This window comes from Nematolebias whitei, chromosome 15, assembly GCF_014905685.2.
Source record: "Nematolebias whitei isolate Nwh7 chromosome 15, NemWhi1, whole genome shotgun sequence".
In the NCBI taxonomy this organism is placed as follows: Eukaryota; Metazoa; Chordata; class Actinopteri; order Cyprinodontiformes; family Rivulidae; genus Nematolebias; species Nematolebias whitei.
Genome location: NC_056512.1, coordinates 37,901,363 through 37,921,620, shown reverse-complemented (window position 1 = coordinate 37,921,620; position 20,258 = coordinate 37,901,363). Strand labels below are relative to the sequence as shown.

The following is a 20,258-nucleotide window of genomic DNA, read 5'->3' as shown; positions in this document are numbered from 1 at the left end:
ATTTTTCCAGATGTGACTTTGATGTTGATCCATAAATGATGTTTCCATAATTCATGTTTGACCTGATAAATCCGGTGTATATTTGTTTTAATCTATCTGCTCCCCAGATACTGCCAGCCAAACATCTTATAGCACCAGACTCACCTCACCACTGGATGAAAAGCTTCTCAGCGTGACCTCAGCAGAAGTAAGGAGGACCTTCAGGACAGTTAACCCTCACAAATCAACTGGCCCATACAGACAACATCCTCGAGAAGGTGCTGAAAGACTGTACCGATCAGCTCTGTGAGGTGCTGGCAGACATCTTTAACTCCTCCCTCACCCTGGCAACAGTTCCCACCTGCCTGAAGACTGCCACCATCATCCCAGTTCCAAAGCGCTCTACATTGACTGGTCTGAATGACTACTGGCCAGTGGCACTCACCCCGATAGTCGCTAAATGCTTTGAAAAACTGGTCATGACCCACATCAGAACAGCAATCAACATCAATGAGGACCCTCACCAGTTTGCATACCATGAGAATCTATCACCAGAGGACGCCATTTCCTCTGTGGTCCACACTGTCTCACCAACCTAGAGCAGAAGGACTTCTACGTCCATATGCTCTTTGTGGACTTTGCATCTGCCTTCAACACCATGATCCCCCAAACCCTGATGGACAAACGACTCACTCTAGGACTAAGCCCCTCCATTTGCAACTGGGTACTAGACTTCTTAACAAACAGACCACAGTCTGTGAGGATCCACAACTTCTCCTCATCCACCATAACCCTCAGCACTGGCTTCCCTCAGGGTTGTGTGCTGAGCCCTCTCCTGTTCACTCTGCTCACGTATGATTGTGCAGCTACCCATCCAGGCTGTCACATTGTAAAGTTTGCAGATGATACAGCAGTGGTGGGATGCATCACAAACAATGATGAGTCCAGTTACAGGCAGGAGGTGGAACACCTGGAGAGCTGGTGCAAAGAGAATAACCTTCACATCAATGTGAAGAAGACAAAGGAGATGGACGTGGACTTCAGAAGGAACAAACATACCTCCCCCCAACCCCGACCCCACCAAACATAGAAGGATCTGCAGTGGAAGTGGTCTCCAGCTACAAGTACTTGGGTGTGCACCTGAACGACAACCTCAGCTGGAGCAACAACACCACCAGCCTGATCAAGAAAGCTCATCAGAGACTCTACTTCCTCAGACAGCAGAGACGAGCTGGTCTGGGAAGCTCAGTCCTCACCTCCTTCTACAGGTGTGCAGTGGAGAGCATCCTGTGCTCCAGCATCAACGTGTGGCATGGAGGCTGCACAGCTGCAGAAAGAAAAGCTTTGCAGAGAGTGGTGAAGGCTGCACAGAAGACTGTTGGAGTCAGCCTCCCCACCATCACAGACATCTACACCTCCAGATGCAGGAAGAGGACCACTTGCATCATGAAGGACCTCACTCACCCAGCACACACACTTTTTGCCCCACTCCCCTCAGGAAGGAGGTTAAGGATTTTGACTCACATATCTAAATTTACTCCAGTCTGCCTTATTAAAGTTCCTTTTCTTATGTACTTTTATACTCTTGTTATTTATTGTTAATCCTGCTGATTTTAATTGGATAATGATCACTACCAGTTGTTGTCTTTATAAATGTCACAGCCACCATCCTGTAGATTTGCGTCTTTTAATTTTTAGCCAATCAGAGATTACGTAAATAAATATCAGCCAATCAGCACGAGTTGAGTCCCAAGAGGCGGATTCTGGTTTAAATCCTCAAAAATAAGAAATAAAGATGACAATGAAATAAAACTAGTTCTAGAAAAGGTGTCCTCATTTTTCTATATATCTATTTTATTCATACAATAAGAGTTACATTGTCTGTCGAGCGGCTCATTTTCTTTAAATCAACACTCCATCGGTTAAACGTCACGTGACCAGGTGTTGACGCTCGCTGCAGCAGAGAGACTAACGGTCCAGGCTAGCGGAGATAACGGTCCTCCGAGGAGCTGCTGGGCCGGATCCGGGCTTCCTTAAACCATCGGCAGATCTGTGGGGGGATGAGCTCAGCGGCGGGGAGGCGCTGACGGTCACAGGTAGGAGTTTTACCCCCCTCACCTGTTCGGCTGTGAGCAGAAGGCGATGCTGCTAACAGGCGGTGCTAGCCTCTGTCCGCAGTGAAGAGCAGCGGCCCCGGTGAGCCAACAATTCGGTTCGTGTGTGTCCGAACAGGTGTTCATTTTTACAGGAAACACACCTGGTGGAGGAGGAGAACGTCGTCCTGCGGAGATTCAGGCCGGTGTTAGCACCGAGCTAACGGAGCTAGCTCGGTGCTAACACCGGGATGCGCCCGTTAGACAAGCTAACCTGCTGGTTCCGAACCTGAGCCTGCTCCGTAAACATCCCAGTCTATTATCAACCCGGTTTAAAGCGGTTCTGCTGGTGGAAATGTAGATTTTTTTTTTATTCCATAATATCAAATGGTTTTAATCAGATCAGACTGATTTACCTTTAGGCTTTGGTGTGGTTCAGGTACTGCGGTAAACAACTGAAGGAAATTATTGTTTATTTTTATCACACAGGTTAGGAATCATTTGAGTTCAGACCAGAATACACAGAACAGTTTCTGATCGGAACCGGCTTTGATGCTGTCTGAAAGAAGAGGTGGATTTTTAACTCCTGCATGATCTAAAAGAAAGATCTGAGATTGTGCTGCAGCTGATGGACCGGAAACAGGAAGTCTGTCAACACAAACTGAATCCTGTTGCTGGTTCCCATCAGCTGGATCCACAACCTAAACTGGAAAACATCCAGGCCCATGGAGAAGGAGGAGAAGAAACTAAACGCAGGAAAACAGATTCGGTCGTCCCGGTCTTCAGCTGGTTTTAGGAACTGGGATTCTGGTTCTTTGAGTCTGAGTCACTTTGACATTTCTGAGTAAATCTGTCCAGGAAATGATCTGTTGGTGTTGGTGTTGCAGGGTTACGGAGTGAGTTGTATCAGCTGCAGGATGCCCATCCCTCCCCCTCCTCCTCCCCCAGGGGGGCCTCCGCCTCCTCCCACCTTCAGCCAGGTGAGCACTTTCATCGTTGTCATCTTTTATCCTCCTCCTACACTCACCTCTTGTCCTTCATCCCGTTCTCCCTTTGCAGGGGCCTCAAGTATCAACAGTGCGTACACACAGACGGGTTGCGTGCACCAGCTTCCACGCATGTCGGGGTGTATCAAAATGAACGTTGTGTTAATTCATGCACATTTTGACCTGCTGTGAGAACGTGCTCACCTCCACGCAAACGTTTTCAGTCCACAGTATCAAAGTACAAAGAATTGAATCTCACGTAAATACACAGAAATGATTCTGTTCGGTTTTCTGAACTTAAAGGATTCAATTCAATTTCAATTAAATTCAATTCAGTTTATTTATACAGTGTAAATAAGTCACAACAGAAGTCGTCTCAGGACACTGAACAGAAACATTCATATATAAAAATAATAATTTAACATTATTTATCTGAGGAGCAGACTGTTTTGAGTTTAACTCCATCATAGAACTCTCATCCTGAGCAAACATGAAGGTGACAGTGGAAAGGAAAAACTCCCTCATGAGGAAGAAACCTTTAGCAGAACCAGGAACAGGACAAGTGGCCATCTGCTTTGACTGGCTGCTTTGAAACAAGGAAAGTGAACCACATTTAACTTCAAACATCTAACACGCCTCAAACATGATGAGTACAGCCTCACTACAATGTAATCGTGAAGTTTCTCATATTTTATCTCATGTAGATGTAAACACACGCCTGCGAGGCGCACACACACAGGAGGAACATAAAGTGTGAAAACGATGTCAGACCAGTAAATTCAGAACAATCATCTCTGGTGACTCCTCACTCAGTTGTTCACCATCACACATCTGGCCAGCTGTGTAAAGTTGGATGTGTCTGTGGGACAAAGACAGCTGTGGAGCTGCAGGACGACGTCACCGACACAAGAACTGGGAGGCAGCGAGTTTTCAGGGACCAAATACTGATCAGGTCTTTCTCAGGTGTCCCTGAGCGGGGCCAGATGGATGATGACTTCATCCATTTGATGCCCTGAAATATAAAGGTTCTCCACACCGCCGAGGAAATTCTTTGTTGATTCTTGGCGAGTCGATTTGTCAAATCAACTCTTTAAAGAAGACTCTTTTAAGTTCTACCAAGCTCCTGAGTGTCTGTGTTTACATAAATTATTTATTAAACACGTGTGTAAAGTTGGACGAAAGGCTCCACCGGCAGATCTGCCCCCCCTCCCCCGGTTTACTTCATCCACACACACCTTTCTAGTACATGTTTTTGCTCCCTCTACTCATTTAGGAGCGTCTTCACCTCATTTTGCTGCATGGAGACATAAATCTTTCACCTGCAGAGACAATAATCCCTCACGCTAAACGTGTTGGCAGATGGAGGCGTGTCCGGGGGGGAGTCAGCTATTCCCTCGTGTGCACTCAAGTCCACATTGATAGGGACGTACACAGGAAGTGAGCTGGATTCATACGTACACACGGTTTAATCTGGATTTATTTATGCGTACTCTGGTTTTTTGATTGAAGCGTTTTTTTGATTGAGGCTCCTGGCACGTTCAGGGGCTCCTGGCGCGTTCAGGGTCTCCTGGTGCGTTCAGGGTCTCCTGGTGTGTTCAGGGGCTCCTGGTGTGTTCAGGGGCTCCTGGCGCTTTCAGGGGCTCCTGGCGCTTTCAGGGGCTCCTGGCGCGTTCAGGGCCTCCTAGTGCATTCAGGGGCTCCTGGCGCGTTCAGGGGCTCCTCTGTTTGTTCCTTGTATTGCAAAGCTGGACCTTCTTTTGTTTTAAAGTTCAACACAAAAACAGTTTCAGAACAACAATAGTTATTATAGTTATTGTTTTAATGGCATCTCCTCACCCCCTCCCAGGCCAACACCACCCCTCCAAAGCTGAGCCGACAGGAGGCCAAAGGTCGCGGCGCTCTGCTGTCGGACATCTGTAAAGGCACCAAGCTGAAGAAGGTGGCGGTGGTGAACGACCGCAGCGCCCCGCTGCTCGACAGTAAGACTCAAACACCAAAGAGCCAGACACCTCCCACAGAGCACCCATACATTCGTTTATACCAGTACCTACACCAGAACCAGAACCAGCCCAAACAGCAGGGGGTGCTGTCCGAGGAACCAAAGAAGACGGCTGGACATCAGAGCTCAGCTCCTTCCCTTCAGAGTAAGACCTCCATCTTGTCTGACCGTAGAGGTCGGCTGCAGGAGGCTGCGGTCGGTTTAATCAGCTGCTGTAGTCCCTGTCCACGGGGGGTGGGGGGTGGGGTGTTAACACAGAGCAGGGATCAGCTGACTCGGGTCACATCGGGGGCCATCAGCAGGGTCAAAGGTTACTCACATGGTGGATGATAGTCTCTGTAAGAAAACAGAATATTTCTTCTTCAGTCTCCAGACTGACCAATCAGAGTGCAGAGCATGTTACCATAGCAACAATAATATAACACCTAATAGGCACAGCTTCTGTCTGTATCGGACCAGCGGTTCAGATGTTGTGATCTGATCATGTGATCAGACAGAACATCCACAGAGACAGAAACGACAGTTAAACTCCGCCCACACGGCGCCATCAGTTTTTACCTCCTGCACGCCGTAACGTTTGTGTAAGATGCTGGTGTTAATCCAGTTTACGCATCAAAGTTTAGAACTGCTTCTAAAGTTAAACAGTGTCCTGGTTCTTCTCTTTATGGACCAACTGAAACCAGCCAGCTGGTTCCTGGGGAGGCTAAAACTGATCCAGAGTCTGAACACATTCCAAACACACGATGACCCATTCCATGACTCTCAGGAGGTTCTGTGTCTCCATGTTTGTGTGTTCTTCATCTGATCTGTTTCTGTTGTCTGTGTCTGCTCTGAGTCCGGCTGCTGGTCTCTGCTGGGACGTCCCTCTGTCTCTGCTGATCTCTGCTGGGACTGACTGGGTTCGGTGCTGCCAGGTGAAGTTGGTGGACAGGTGACGGAGCGGCTGCTTTACACCGGCCCATGTTTCCTGCAGCTGCTGCTGTTAGTTTAACGTCTGTTGTCCACTTCGTGTCCACTTCATGTTGACCCAGTTTCAGGAGCTGGCTCTGAGGGTAAATCCTCCAAACGCTGCTCATTTGAGTTCTGCTGAGTCATCATGGTGCTAACCTGCTTAGACGGCTCAGCCCACTTCCTATTCACCTGCTGACACCTGAGTGGACGGCAGATCCTCACGATGTGAAGCTTCGGTCGGGCTGCACAGCAGTAAAGATCCTGCAGGACGGTTCTGTTTGATTTGATAACTGATGCCTCCTGTCTCTGTCTCCATGGCAACAGATGAACCAAAGCCTCCTGTCTCTGTCTCCATGACAACAGATTAACTAAAGCCTCCTGTATCTGTCTCCATGGTAACGGACAGGTTCTCTTTATAAATCAGCCGAACACCTTTGACTAATCAGATCAAGAAAATGAACAAATCAAATGAGTGCCGTTTCTGTCTCACAAGGAAACTGTCTTGATGCTGGTTCAGTTCAATTCAGTTCAGTTTATTTATAAAGCTCCAAGTCGCAACAGAAGTCGTCTCAGGACATTGAACAGAAACATTCATGTATAATAATTTAACATTATTTATCTGAGGAACAGACTGCTTTGAATTTAACTCCATCATTGAACTCTCATCTTGAGCAAGCATGAAGGCGACAGCGGAAAGGAAAAACTCCCTCACGAGGAAGAAACCTTTAGCAGAACCAGGCTCAGGACAAGCGGTCATCTGCTTCGACCGGCTGAGATTGAGAGGAACAGATACACAATGGCAGGTCAATCACATGTTAAGATTGAAATAGTATCAAGTGAAAACTATTCAATTTTAACAATTCATTTATGGAAATAAGATCAATTTGTCTTCTAGTAGTCTAAGCCTATAGCAGCATAACAAGCCAACCCTAACTATAGGATTTATCAAAAAGTAAAGTCTTAAGCCCAGTTTTAAAACTTCTGGTTCTGTTGGACTTGGAGGAGAGTTATTGAGCTGCAACAGCTTCTGATCAATGATTGGTCATGTGACCCACAGATCCAGAGTCAGAACACCTGAAATCAGGTAATTTCTCCCCCAAACCTTAACGACCCGTAAAATGTCTTTGGATCAGATTCTGAGACATTAAATAATTGATTATTATATTGATTATTGATTGATGTGCAGCCCTGATCACCTCTGATATCATCATGATTATTAACGTGTTTTTGACTGTTTATTGTGCTGCGATGATGTCATCGGGACTGCGTGGGAGCGTAAACACCTGATTTTAAATTTACCTTTTCATCGCCTCATCTCAGTTCATCTCACCTGTCTGATGTTCTCACCTGTTCTCGCCTCTCGCACTAATTCATCCGTCACCCTGCTGATGTCATCATACAGCAGTGACATCAAATCCTCATCCTGCACTCATGTGTCCGACGGTTGTGGTTCCCAGAGCCCAAAGGAGGCGGAGCATCTACAGGGGCGAATGGCAGCGCAGCAGGAAGTCTGTCGGGTTCTGCTCCACCAATCGGAGGCCAGTTCATGGGCGGAGTTCCTAAAATGAGGCCGGTTGGAGGTCAGAGGACGTCACTCGTTTTATAAAAGATTTTGTTTATGTTTATTCTTGGTCATAAATAAAGTTTGTTTGTTTGCAGACGGCTCCTCGGGACGTTCTTCTACTCGTGGTGCTGCGCCCCGCCCACCAAGCCATCGCCACGACGACACAGAATGCCCCTCCCCCCATGCGTTGTTGGCAGTGGACACGTCTCGCTCGCAGCGTCCTTCACTACCCAACCTGTCATCCTCTCCTTCCCCCTCCACCCCCTCCTCAGCTGCCTCCTCCCCCTCCACTGGCATGAAGCACTCCTCCTCAGCCCCACCTCCTCCTCCTCCTCCTTTCTGTCGCCGTGGTAATGCCCCCTCCCCTCCCTGCTCCTCCTACAACAGAGAAAAGCCCCTCCCACCAACTCCTAACAATACTCCGCCCCTCCCATCTAAACCACCCCTGTCTCCTAGTAACAACAGACGCCCTCCCACCTCTGGGGGAAACCCCGCCCCCTCCTCTTCCTCTCTAGCTCCGCCTCCTCCAACATACTGCTTTAACAGTCTGTCAGGTGGTAGCGAGGCAGCACCGGAACTGCCGCAGCGACACAACTCCCTGAGCAACAAGAGACCTGCCCCCTCACCTGGAGGCCACACCCCCACCAGAGGCCCTGCCCCTCCACCTCCCCCCGCATCACCCACACCATCCCAGCACGGCCTCAACAGGCCGCCACCCCCCGTCAGAGAGGCTTCAAGTAGAGGAGCAGGTGAGACTTTGGGTTTTAAATGTAGTAAATAGTTTTAATTTGATTTCTTGTTTTATATTTAGGATCAGTTTTGTGTTCATTTTTTATATTTTTATTATATTTAACTGTTTAAAAATATTCTTTGTCTCCACAGCTCCTCTTGCTCCTGTTCAGCCATCATCACGGGCAGGTGGCAGAGAAGCTCCGCCACCTCCTCCTTACAGGACACATGGTAGCCCCTCCCTCTCCTCCGACCCCCCCAGCAGAGGAAAACCTCCTGCCCCTCCCTCCCGCACTCCTGCTGCTCCTCCCCCACCTCCCCCTCCTCTCCGAAATGGTCTCTCCTCCTCCGTCCCTCGCTCGTTTGTTGGTGAGTTGACCCGTTTGTCTTGGTCCAGTTCGACCCGTTCACTGATCCGTTCAGGTTTCATGGTCTGAGCTCCTCATCGTCTCCTTCGTGTGTTCAGAACTCAGAATCTGATCAGATGCAGAACTAACGAGACACTTGTCCTCCTGCAGACGACTTCGAGTCCAAATATTCGTTCCATCCTCTGGACGACTTCCCTCCTCCAGACGAGTACCGACACGTCACCAAGATCTACCCGAGCAAAGCCAGCCGAGGTACGACCGGGATCAAACGGTAAACTGTCCACTCAGGGTGGAGCGAGACGCCGGACAGATGTCCAGGGGACGTTCGAGGGACACCAGAGATGTCAGGAAGACATTTTGTAGTGAACAAATGTACAAATTAAAGCTGAAGTTCTTCATTTGGACTCATCAAAGTTTAGGCGGATCAAAACCAGAACTTTGATCAAATGTTGTTCACTCCTCTGACCCAACCCGGATCAGCAGAACCACTCAGTTTGTTTTCTGCTCTCTGTTTCAGTGATGAGAGGAGCTCCGCCCCTTCCTCCTGTCGGGAGATGAACCACGGACGCTGTTCACACACACACACACACGTGCGCGCTTCATGCTGTTCGTCTGCCGCCGCCTCATCTGTGCTCACAGCTGATTGGCTGACCAGACGTTTGACTGATCGACCAATCAGAGAGAGAGAGTTGGGTTCGACGGCGTGGCTCCGCCTCCTCCTCCATATTGGATTTCTTTCTGCACCGGCACTTTTTGTTTCATCAAACTGCAGCTCAGAGGAAGACGAGGACGTCTGCGAGGCTCCAAGATTAAAATTCTCATCTGGACAAAACGTAAAACAACAAATGAGGCGTGAGGATTTAATTAAAACAAAAAGTTCTGACAAACTGATCCCATGACTCTGGGACAAAAACGTTTCTCCATTTATCGAACGTCATTCTCACACACCGAGACACATCCAGAACCAGGAGCTGAATCTGGATCTGGACCTCCTGAGTCCAAAAACTGTTCTGGATTCTAGTTCTGTGTCAGACTCCATGATGCAAACAATGGTCAGCTGACCCGCCGACCCGGACAGTGTCAGCAACAGTCGGCTCATTAAGTGCCAAGATGGACTGAAACCACCTGCAGAACCTTGCCCGGGTGATGGCTCCTCCTCCTGCTTCTGGTGGCTCCTCCTCCTTCTGTGAATGCCCCTCCCCTTCTTCAGATGGCCCCTCCCCCTCGCACAGAGTGTTGCATGTGGACTTTATTTCAGTGTTAAGTCGTGAGTCCTGCAGCCTGAGGACGACTCAGAAGTTTAAATGGACAGAAGAAAGAACTTTTCCAGAACTTTATTTTTGTTCTGGGTCGACGATCAGGAGAATAATTTATGGACTGTGGAGAGAACGAGCTGCTAACGAGTGTCTGATGGAGTAAAGTTAATGATTAACGTTAAACTATAAAACAACGTTTCATATTTAACTCAAAACAAAAAATAATTTGGTGAAATAATTAAATTTCAGACTCTGTGAAACGTTTGAAACATCAGAACTCCTGATTTAAACTTTAGTTTTTATTAAAGCAGTATTCTCACATTCCTGCACTTTTAGTCGGTACCTGTTTTAATGTTTTTATTTCAGTTCTGGTTCTGTTCTGGGACCGTCCCTTTCTGACAACATGGCTGTTGCTGCTCTGCAGATAAAAAAAAAGTAGTAATCTGATTCTGAACGTTGGTTTTTAAAATTTCTTTATGTGCACCGGCCTTCTCTTCTTTTAAGGTTTGGACTTTGGACCACGTCTTAAAGCCCGGTTCTGTTTCACATCAGAACACGTTTCAGTTTATTGGCGTTGATGGATGATGCTTCGTCTTCTTCCACCAAACTCCATTCATAAATCTGAAGATTTAATGTTTGCAGAAGCCTGTCAGAACTCTGGACCCCCTCCTCCCGGGTCTCGTCTGTCTGCCTTACAAACTGTACCGGGTCAGAACCTGTTGGACTCTGATTCGGGTCATCGGCTGTGTGTTTCCTCTGCTGCAGGACCGGCTGTAGAGATGAGAACTGTAGTTCTGATAGTCCTGCAGCTCTGCTTCAGAACCACTGGGACCGATGGGTCCAGTTTCCCAGCATGCTCTCTGTCTGGTTTCTTCTTCTTTAGACTGCAGTTGTCTGAAATAAACTCCAGCAGTTCCTGACGTGTGTGTCCTCTTTATCAGCTCCGACCTGCACAACCTCAGACTTTCTCCTTTTATCGGTCAGAGTGATGCTTATCGCCCGCCGCCTCATCGGTGCCGAGTGGTCGATGTTTGTCAGGTTTATTTATAACAAACAACAAAGTATTTACAAACAGAAAAAAATGACAACAAAAGAAAGATCAAACATTAAAAAAAAAAAGTTTTAAAAGGCCCAGAACGAACTAGAGCCGGGGGGGGGGCTCAGCTGCTGAAGATCTCTGGTTGGTTGTAAAAGCTCCAACGATCCATGAAACAACTGGAGGCCGACAGATTAAAAACTTTAAAAGAATCTTAAAGTGAAAGTGAACCGGCAGCGTAAAGTCTGTCAGCTTTGTCCAATGATTGCTTTTAAAGAGTTAGTGCTTCATGACATATTTTGCTAACACTGCAGACAAATGACGCTCCATCTTTGGCTCTGGGCGATGATATGTTAGATTTTAGGAGCCTCGCTGCTAATTTAAAGTTCCTCCTCGGATTTTTTTAATTAATTCAATTTAATCTCAGATTAACAACACATTTGATGAGTAAGCAGCTTTTTAGAACACCTTTTCATTTAATAATCTGGAAATGACCTTTGACCCTTCGCATTTTGATAACAGCAGCTTCTCAGAGGTCATTGCTGATGTCTTTCCTACTTGGTGGTGTGTTAACACACCTGTATGAGCAGAAAACTCATTTGATTCTGTTCAGTGCCCTGAGGTGACTTCTGTTGTGACTTATATAAATAAATTGAATTATATGCCAATCTTTATTTCAAGACAAAAAGTAGTCCGTACCAAATAAAATAAGATCAAACAAATCATCTTTTCTATCTAAAGAAGAAGAGGCCGTGCTCCTAGGAGCTGCAGCCACATGCACTCCGCCCATCTTTTGACGACTATGGAGTATAATCTCGCTGTACTTCAGTGCAATGATAATAAAGCTTATTCTGATTCTGAAGTTTAAAAAAAAGACAAACACATCCATCACAGGGAGACAACAGGACCAGATCGTTTGCATACATTAAATGATTTACAAGATGGTTACCCACCATACACCCAGTCTTGCAATCATTTAGTTCAACAGACAAATCCTCAAGGTACACGGTAGGTACACGTTTATTGACAGGAGACAAAATTCCACCTCCTCCATTAGATACAGAAAAAGTTCAGAAACCTCCGAAACCCCTCTTAACTTGCATAGATTGATGAGAATACAAATAATGTAAAATCCTGATTAAATACGCGGGAACCAAATACTTTGTAGTTTAATAAACAACTTATTAACTCTGTCAAAAACTTTAGATACATCTAAAAAACACAAAAACAGAAGAGTTCTGTCTCATATTTACTTACAATTTCCTTCGGTGAGTAAATACATAATTCAGCACTGAGCTTACTTTTCAAACCAAATTGATTATCAGTTGTTGTTATACACTCTTTAAGTCTTTCTAATAGAATATGTTCCAAAAGTTTAAACAATAAGGCAACTGCTCTGTAATTATCAATACTAGATTTCTTCCCAGTTTTTTCTTTTACTACTGGCACTAAAGTACTGATAACATGGAATCATGTAAAATGCCATGTTTTAGGAAACGTGTAAAGCACAGTGAAAGTAATTGGCGAACTCTTAGATTACCTCGTGCTCTGCTGGTGTAGACCACATTTATTTAATGTAATTTTCTCAGTAGCAACACGCACTTCATCAGGTCGAATTTAAACTGGTCATTTATTGAAATAAATATTAAATTAATTTCACCATTGGGGATTAATAAAGTGCAATAAAAATAAAGTATTAACATGATAAATTAGGCTGAAGGTTGCAGTTGTTTGTGAACGCTAGGGGGCAGACTTTTATCCGGCAGGCTGCGGCTTCCCGGAAATACGTCACTGCCACAAGAAAACAACCACATGTTCCAGTGTACCTGCTTCATGTAGACAAGTCAATCAGGTGTTTATTTAAACTCCAGGTTTTCTGTACGGAGTCTGGCGGCGGAAACAAGATGGCGGACGTTATCAAACTGCCGAACACTGAGGAAAAGAAACGGGCTCGGAAGAGAACCCGACCGGAGAAGATCGACCGAGAGAAAGAGGAGCAGCTTCGGCAGCAGAACGTGAAGAAGCTGGCGGTTCTGGGAGAGGAGGACGAGTCAGTGATGCGGCTGGAGACTCTCGTGTTCGGGACGGAGGACGAGCTGCTGGAGAGGCTCGTGGAGCCGGAGGAGGAGGTGATGCTCGCGCCAGACTCCGTTCAAAAATCTTTAAATTTAACGTTTAATTTCTCGCAGCTTCAAAAACGGCAACATTTAAAACATTTCTTTAAATTACCATTACTCGCAAAACGTTCGGTTGTATTTCTGTTTAAACATTTTATTGGTTGGAAAGGTTTGTTTACATTTTAAGATTTTTTTTTTGTTTTTTAACAAATAAAATAAATTCATGCCCAAAAGAAAATCATGTTTTTAAAAAAGCAGGTTTTAAAGCTAAATGCGTGTTTTAACTTTTTTTTTTTTTTTCCCTGTGGTGGAGCAGGAGGAGCAGACAGGAGGCCTGCTGCTGGAGGAGGACCTGGAGCAGTCCGAGGATGAAGAAGAGGAGACTCCACATCATCAGGAGCTGCAGACCAGAAAGGCTGCCTGGGTGGACGAGGACGACGAGCTCCACGAGGAGTGAGTTTAGTCCCGAAGCCGGGAACGTTTACTTCAAAAGCCTCAGGTGGTGGTGTTTACCTGTCTGTGTGTGTCAGGGTGGACATGACGCATCGTTACCGTAGAAACCTGATCAAAGGACAGGCGGAGTCCACCATGTCCAAACAGAAACTACAGCAGAGGATGAGAGATCAGTGAGTGCACACCTGAACACGTTTACACACACCTGAACACGTTTACACACACCTGTACACATTGACTTTACACACACCTGAACACATTGACTTTACACACACCTGAACACATTGACTTTACACACACCTGTACACATTGACTTTACACACACCTGTACACGTTTACTTTACACACACCTGTACACGTTTACTTTACACACACCTGTACACATTTACTTTACACACACCTGTACACAATGACTTTACACACACCTGTACACGTTTACTTTACACACACCTGTACACATTTACTTTACACACACCTGTACACATTGACTTTACACACACCTGTACACGTTTACTTTACACACACCTGTACACATTTACTTTACACACACCTGTACACATTGACTTTACACACACCTGAACACATTGACTTTACACACACCTGTACACATTGACTTTACACACACCTGTACACGTTTACTTTACACACACCTGTACACATTTACTTTACACACACCTGTACACATTTACTTTATGCACACCTGAATACACACCTGTACACTCGTTTACTTTATACCCACCTGGTCTGTTTCAGGTTCCAGAAGTCAATGGGAGGGGCTCCATCGTGGGCAGAGCCCAGCAGTGAGAAGAAGAAGAAGAAGAAAGGTGGAATCGGAACATCTAAACCATTTTGTTGAGTTTTGAGTCCGAACTCTGAGTTTAACTTCAGTTTTCTGCTTCAGCAGCTGATGAAGAGGAGGAGGAAGACGATGAAGAGGAGGAAGATGACCTCCTGAGGAGGACGGGGAACTTTGTTGCGTCTTCAGAAAATCTTCCCAGCAGCATCCTGAGGGTCAGTGAGTCCACACCCCTCATCATCGTCCTAACTGTGAGGAAGAATGTTTCACAAAGAGGCAACAAAATAAAAAAAACATTAAAACTAAAACACTAGGGGTGTAACGGTACTCTAAAATCACATTTCGGTTCAGTTCAGTTTCTAGGAGGGCTCGGTTCGGTTAATTTTCAGTACAAAAAAGGCCAAAATAAAGACTTACAAAATGTTTATTTGGAAATATGCCAAGTAAACAAGTTCAATCATTACAGACTTCTTAGCTGAAGATGATCTAGTGGATGACGAAAACTCAGCTGCTATCATCCTCTGACTGTAAACAACATGGAGATTTAAAAAAAGAGTTAATAAGATTATAATTTTAAATTAAAAAAGTTAATTAGATCACAATAATACAGCAACAATACCTCTTCTTTCACGGTCATCATATGAGGTGGTTGAATATTCTCTCTCGCTCATCATCGATGTGGCAGGGCTTTAAATCTGGGGTCGGGCTTGTTGACTATCAGTTTTAGCTTTTTCATAAAGTGCTGCTGCACATTTTGGCTGATGTGTTGACTTGATGGATGTCGTAGCGGGGCTCAAGAACTTTAATCATATGCTTAAAGCTGGCACATCAACAACATTGGGACGTAGATCCAGAGCTTTAAAAACTCCTACAGCTTGTGTTATTGCTTTAGACCGATCTGAATAACCTGATAAAGGTTGTTTAAATGCTGCTGTTATTGGTCTTTGCACCAAACTATGTTCACGTTCAGATGATGTCGTTTCAAGTTCGTTAACAAGTTAGACGTGTTGCCTGCTGCAGATCCTCCGTGAAAATAACGTCGACACACAGCTTTGGATTTGTTCATTTGTCTTTTAACGAGAAAGCCATAATGTTCCCAAACAGGAGACTGCAACGAGATGCTAGGTTGCTAATGCTACGCATGCTGCAAGATAATAGCGCCGTGCTGAAACACGCTTAGGAACTTTAGTTCCGCGGCGCATAATCTCTCGTTAATAAAATTTAATGAGTGAAAAAATAACCAAAATGGTACGCACATGGACCGACCCGAACATGCTGTACCGGAACGGTTCAATACACCCACGTGTACCGTTACACCTACAAAATACAGCAACAAACTTTACCAACAACCAAGAAACAGCAAACGACAACAACAGTTATACTGTTTATAGTCATGATCCGCTTTGTTGCTGTCGTCTCTATCACCATGGCAACGGGTGTTGCTGTGTTTCAGTCACCATGGTAACATGCGCCATTGTTTTTCAGTCACCATAGCAACAGGTGCTGCTGTGACTCCATTGCCGTGGTAACAGGTGCAGGAAGCATTAAATCATTTTGTGTTTGGTTCTGTCTCTGCGTCCCTCAGATGAAGAAGTGTCTTCACGCCAACAGCGCCCATCCCTCAGAGGACCGGCTGACCACAGTGCAGTTCCACCCTTCTGCTCAGGTGGTCATGACAGCCGGACTGGACCAGTCCATCTCCCTGTTCCAGGTACAGCCGGCCTCCAGCAGCAGAGACCTGAGCGTGTGATTCTGTGACTCTGACCCAGTTATTCTTCAGGTCGACGGAAAGACAAACCCAAAGATTCAGAGCATCCACCTGGAGCGGTTCCCCGTTCACAAGGCCCGGTTCAGCCGAGATGGCGAGACGGTGATCGCCACCAGCCTGAGGAACAAGCTGTTCTACCTGTACGACATGATGGAGGGCCGGGTGGTGCCGGTCAGCTCTGTCAGAGGTTCGTTTCCCCACAAACAGCCTCCAGCAAGTCTAGTGTCAGTCTGACTTTCAAAATAAAAGCCTGTCAAAATAAAAGCCTGTGATGATGTGTTCAGGTCTGAATGAAGCCCGTGTAAAGGAGTTCTGCGTGTGTCCTGATGGGGGCGCTCTTCTGCTGAGCGGCACCAATGGCTACCTGCACCTCCTCACCCTGAAGGTGACTCTTCCTCTGTTTGTCTTCCTCACCAGTGAAGTTATCATCACTGGGTGGGCGGGCGATCATTTAAGAGTGTGTGCGTGTGTGTGCAGACTAACGAGGTCGTTCGCAGCATGAAGATTAACGGGGACATCAGCGGCGTCGCTTTTTCTCATGACGGCAGCAGAGTTTTTGTAAACTCAGGTGAGTCTGGAACTTTGAAATGTGTGATGTCATATTCACTTCCTGTCATGTGATGTGTGCGTGATATGTATGTGTATATGTGCGTGTGCAGAGGCCGGCGAGGTGTTTGTGTGGGACGTGCGCAGCAGTCGGTGTGTCAACAGGTTTACAGACGACGGCTGCGTTAAGGGGACGTCCATTGCTGCCTCACCAAACGGACGTTACCTGGCCTGTGGGTAAGCCACGCCCCCTTTAATGACATGCTCTCTGATTGTCTGTGAGGTTTTGGAAACAGGTCAATTTTCTTCTTACAGCTGTGTATCTCTTCGTGTCACGTGACCTTTGTTTCAGCTCTCAGTCGGGCGTGGTCAATGTCTACTCCCAGGAGGCGTGTCTTAACTCGACCAATCCGAAGCCTCTGAAGGCAGTGATGAACCTGCTGACCTCAGCCACATCGCTGGCCTTTAACCCCTCCTCTGAGATCCTTGCCATCGCCTCACGGGTCGAAGACGAGGCTGTTCGGCTGGTGAGCTACTGCTGAGGCATATGATGACTATGATGATGATGATGATGGTGGTGGTGGTGAACTTTGACCTCTTACCTGTGTCCTCAGCTTCACATGAAGAGCCTCACTGTGTTCTCCAACTTCCCCGTCTCAAAGAGAAAGATCACTTATCGGACCAGCTGCCTCGACTTCTCGCCACACAGCGGCTTCTTCTCATTGGCTAACAACAAAGGCCACGCCCCCCTCTACAGGTCAGACAACCAATCATATTAGCTTCAATACACATTCATTTCCTGTAGGAAAGACCAAATATGGCTGCCAGCATGATTTAGATGGACCTCAGCGACCATCAGCCAATCACTTCACAGTGGGGGCGGGGTCATATTTGAGTTCAAAACGGGAGAAGACTGATGCTAATTAGCATCATCCAACTAACTCTTAAGGTTTAAAACTTTTTTTAAATTAAGGAAATTAAAAACACAGTTTGGATCTTTGATCCAGACTTTAGTTCAGAATGAGGGAACACCCAGAACCGGATCAGCAGAGAAGCTTTAAGGCAGGACAATTCAACTGGCGGCTGGCAGGCCATTTCCAGCCTACAGGTGATTCAATCCAGCCCACCAATGACTTTTTTTGTTTGTTTTGTGGTGGTGGTGGTGGGGGGGTTCCGTTTATTGCATTTATGATTCAATGCAATAAAACAAACAAATTTAAAAAGTAACAGGTCATTTGGTTTATTTACATAATGATTTTAATTACTGGATGTCCGTCCCCTGAGCTGCTGGCTTTCAGAAACTGGCCCCCTGAGCAGTTGTGTTGAATTTATATTCATTCAACCTTTATTTCTACAGGTTAATCCCACTGAGCCTCGGGGACTCATTTACAAGAGAGACCTGATTTATTTAACGAAGAGCGATGACAGTAATGGATAACAATGACAACAGTAGACAGTCACAAAAGAGGCATACAAATTTAATTTTTTTTAATTTTTTTATTTTTTTAGGCCTGTCGCAAAAAACAATAAATCATTTAATCATACGATAAATGAAAATTATCAACCTCATTTTCATTTATCGGCTTTATCGTTTCTTCGTGTCTCTCTTTCTACTGAAGACACTGGATGACAAAAGGCTCAACTCTGGTGCTCTTCACTGACTCCTCCCTTTCTCTTTAAAATCTGTTTTAACCGTCCAGAATTGTGTTTTTGGATCGTTAAAAGCAACTAAGCTGAGAAGCTAAGCTACGAGCTAAGCTAACAGGCTGACCTCGGGGAATAAACCTCTTTAAGGCCATTAGCTGGTTAATTGGGTCAGAACCAAAGTTTATTCCTCCAAACTGAGGTCGTTCGAAGATCTATCTGCAGCAGGTAAGATTCTAACTGCTAATAACGTTAATACTGAACCTCTTTTAAAAATGTCTGAATTGTCCCTTTAAAGTCATCACAGCTTCATGGATGCGATGGTCCAAACGGCAGGTTCTTTTGTTTTTGTTTACAGTAAATGAATGACACAAAGATTTGGGAGGTTCCTGTGGAACCCGATGAGTCCTGCAGGTAGCCGGTTCTGTGTCTCACAGCTGGTTCTGTTTGTGTTCAGGTTGCTGCACTACAAGGATTTCTGAGGAGGACAGAACTTTCAGTCAGATCCAGATGTTTAGCAGAACCGCAGCAGGAAGTGGACCTGGTGGAAGAACGTCTGTGGAACTGGACCTGGTGCTGGGATCCGTTGAACAGAACTCGAGCAGAACCACATTGTTCTGTTTTCAGTCTGCAGAACCAGCAAACATCAGCTCGGGTCCAGAGCGGGTTCAGTCCATGAATCAGCCGTTTATTTTTTTTAAAACAAGAAAAACATTTCAACGTTTTTTAAATAAAAATGACTTCGTTCGTTTCAGTTTCTGAAACAAGTTTCTCATTTTAAACAAAAACATTTAAAATAAAAAAACAATTTACAGAAATCTGATTCAAGCGTTTGAAGTTCAACTTTTGTTTGTTTTCTATAACGACTCATCTGAGGCGGGTGGAGTCACGTAACCCGAACCTTCCAGTGTGTTTCTGTCTCAAACAAACTCTTTAAATAAAGTTTAATTTGAACTAACTCTCCACCTTTAACAGTGTCAGCAAAGACGGTGGTAAGACCAGCTGTGTTGTCTGGTCTGGAGACGGAGACATGGAGCAGAAGACAGGAGAAACTCTTAATTTGTTTGTGCCTATGTGCTAAACGGCATTTCAGAGTATCTGGCCTTCTTGGAGTCCTTGGCGGGGGTTCTGGAAGGGGCACCACCTGGGGACTTTTTAAAAAAAAAATAATTAAATTCTGCTGGAGGATTCAATGCCCACGTGCATAATGACGTGTGACCTGGGGGGTGTGACTGGGAGGAATGGCCTCTGATCTGAACTCGAGCTATGTTCTGTTGTTGGACTTCTGTTCTAGTCGTGGTTTGTCCATCATGAACACCATGTTTGAACATAAGGGTGTCCATAAGTGCATTTGGCACCAGGACGCCCTAGGTTGTAGATCAGTGATTGACTTTGTAGTCATGGTTTTTTTTTTCATTGACCCTTTATTTATCCAGGTAGTCTCATTGAGCCACGAGAACTCATTTTCAAGAGAGACTTGTTTAGGGAGCAGGTAGGGGTTAAGGTCCTTGCTCATGGGCCCAGGGTGGGGCGAATGAGGGTGGGGGAAGGTGTGGTACTTCACCTACCCCACCCACATTTTTGATGTCGCCTGTACTGGGGCTTGAACCGGCGATCTTCCGATCACAGGCCCACCTCTAACCTCTGCACCACCACTCCCCTAATATCATCTGATTTGCAGCAGTTTGTTTTAGACACTCGGGTGAAGAGAGGAGCTGAACTGTCAACTGATCACCTGGTAGTGAGTTGGATCAGATGGTGGGAGAAGATGCCGGACCCCTCCCCTCAACCCACTGCCTTCGCTGGCCTCCCTCCTTTTGCCTCCCCGGTGTGTTAACCTAGGTTGGATGCGAGGCGCCAAGTGGCTACGACGCTCTGTTGGGTGGCCTGTGCTGGGAGGCCCCACCCCCACCCCTACTTCACCCTCACCCACTCCACATGCATCTTATTACTGTATGTCTCTCCTGCCGTTT

At 45.9% G+C, this 20,258-nt stretch overlaps 2 protein-coding genes across 5 annotated transcripts; both read left to right on the top strand.

Annotated features, from left to right (window-relative positions):
- The first annotated feature begins 2,989 nt into the window (after positions 1 to 2,989).
- wipf2b (WAS/WASL interacting protein family, member 2b) lies at positions 2,990 to 9,639 on the top strand. Of its 3 annotated transcripts, none has more exons than XM_037689178.1 (7): positions 2,990 to 3,052; positions 4,905 to 5,037; positions 7,466 to 7,588; positions 7,668 to 8,321; positions 8,455 to 8,670; positions 8,820 to 8,921; positions 9,187 to 9,639. In XM_037689178.1, exons 1-7 carry the CDS (start codon positions 2,990 to 2,992, stop codon positions 9,225 to 9,227), a joined length of 1,332 nt encoding a protein of 443 aa, XP_037545106.1. In that variant the 3' UTR covers positions 9,228 to 9,639. The 3 variants fall into 3 exon arrangements, with proteins under 3 accessions (XP_037545106.1, XP_037545105.1, XP_037545104.1); XM_037689177.1 differs by having other exon boundaries at positions 4,905 to 5,202; positions 8,455 to 8,532; XM_037689176.1 differs by having other exon boundaries at positions 4,905 to 5,202.
- Positions 9,640 to 12,757: 3,118 nt separating this feature from the next.
- utp18 (UTP18 small subunit processome component) lies at positions 12,758 to 18,987 on the top strand. Of its 2 annotated transcripts, none has more exons than XM_037688647.1 (13): positions 12,758 to 13,090; positions 13,395 to 13,531; positions 13,609 to 13,704; positions 14,285 to 14,355; positions 14,436 to 14,542; positions 15,913 to 16,038; positions 16,108 to 16,282; positions 16,380 to 16,480; positions 16,573 to 16,663; positions 16,755 to 16,878; positions 16,994 to 17,168; positions 17,256 to 17,398; positions 18,743 to 18,987. In XM_037688647.1, the coding sequence occupies exons 1-13, from the start codon at positions 12,866 to 12,868 to the stop codon at positions 18,765 to 18,767; spliced, it is 1,596 nt and encodes a 531-aa protein (XP_037544575.1). In that variant the 5' UTR covers positions 12,758 to 12,865; the 3' UTR covers positions 18,768 to 18,987. The 2 variants fall into 2 exon arrangements, with proteins under 2 accessions (XP_037544575.1, XP_037544574.1); XM_037688646.1 differs by having other exon boundaries at positions 14,433 to 14,542.
- Positions 18,988 to 20,258: the final 1,271 nt, after the last annotated feature.

Excerpts from the sequence above, each read along its gene's own strand:
- wipf2b (XM_037689176.1), top strand. The coding sequence starts at position 2,990 with ATGCCCATCCCTCCCCCTCCTCCTCCCCCAGGGGGGCCTCCGCCTCCT. Across the intron at positions 5,203-7,465 it reads CTCAGCTCCTTCCCTTCAGA|AGCCCAAAGGAGGCGGAGCA; the intron begins GTAAGACCTCCA and ends TGTGGTTCCCAG. Across the intron at positions 8,922-9,186 it reads CCCGAGCAAAGCCAGCCGAG|TGATGAGAGGAGCTCCGCCC; the intron begins GTACGACCGGGA and ends TCTCTGTTTCAG.
- utp18 (XM_037688646.1), top strand. The coding sequence starts at position 12,866 with ATGGCGGACGTTATCAAACTGCCGAACACTGAGGAAAAGAAACGGGCT. Across the intron at positions 13,532-13,608 it reads GACGACGAGCTCCACGAGGA|GGTGGACATGACGCATCGTT; the intron begins GTGAGTTTAGTC and ends TGTGTGTGTCAG. Across the intron at positions 13,705-14,284 it reads CAGCAGAGGATGAGAGATCA|GTTCCAGAAGTCAATGGGAG; the intron begins GTGAGTGCACAC and ends GGTCTGTTTCAG.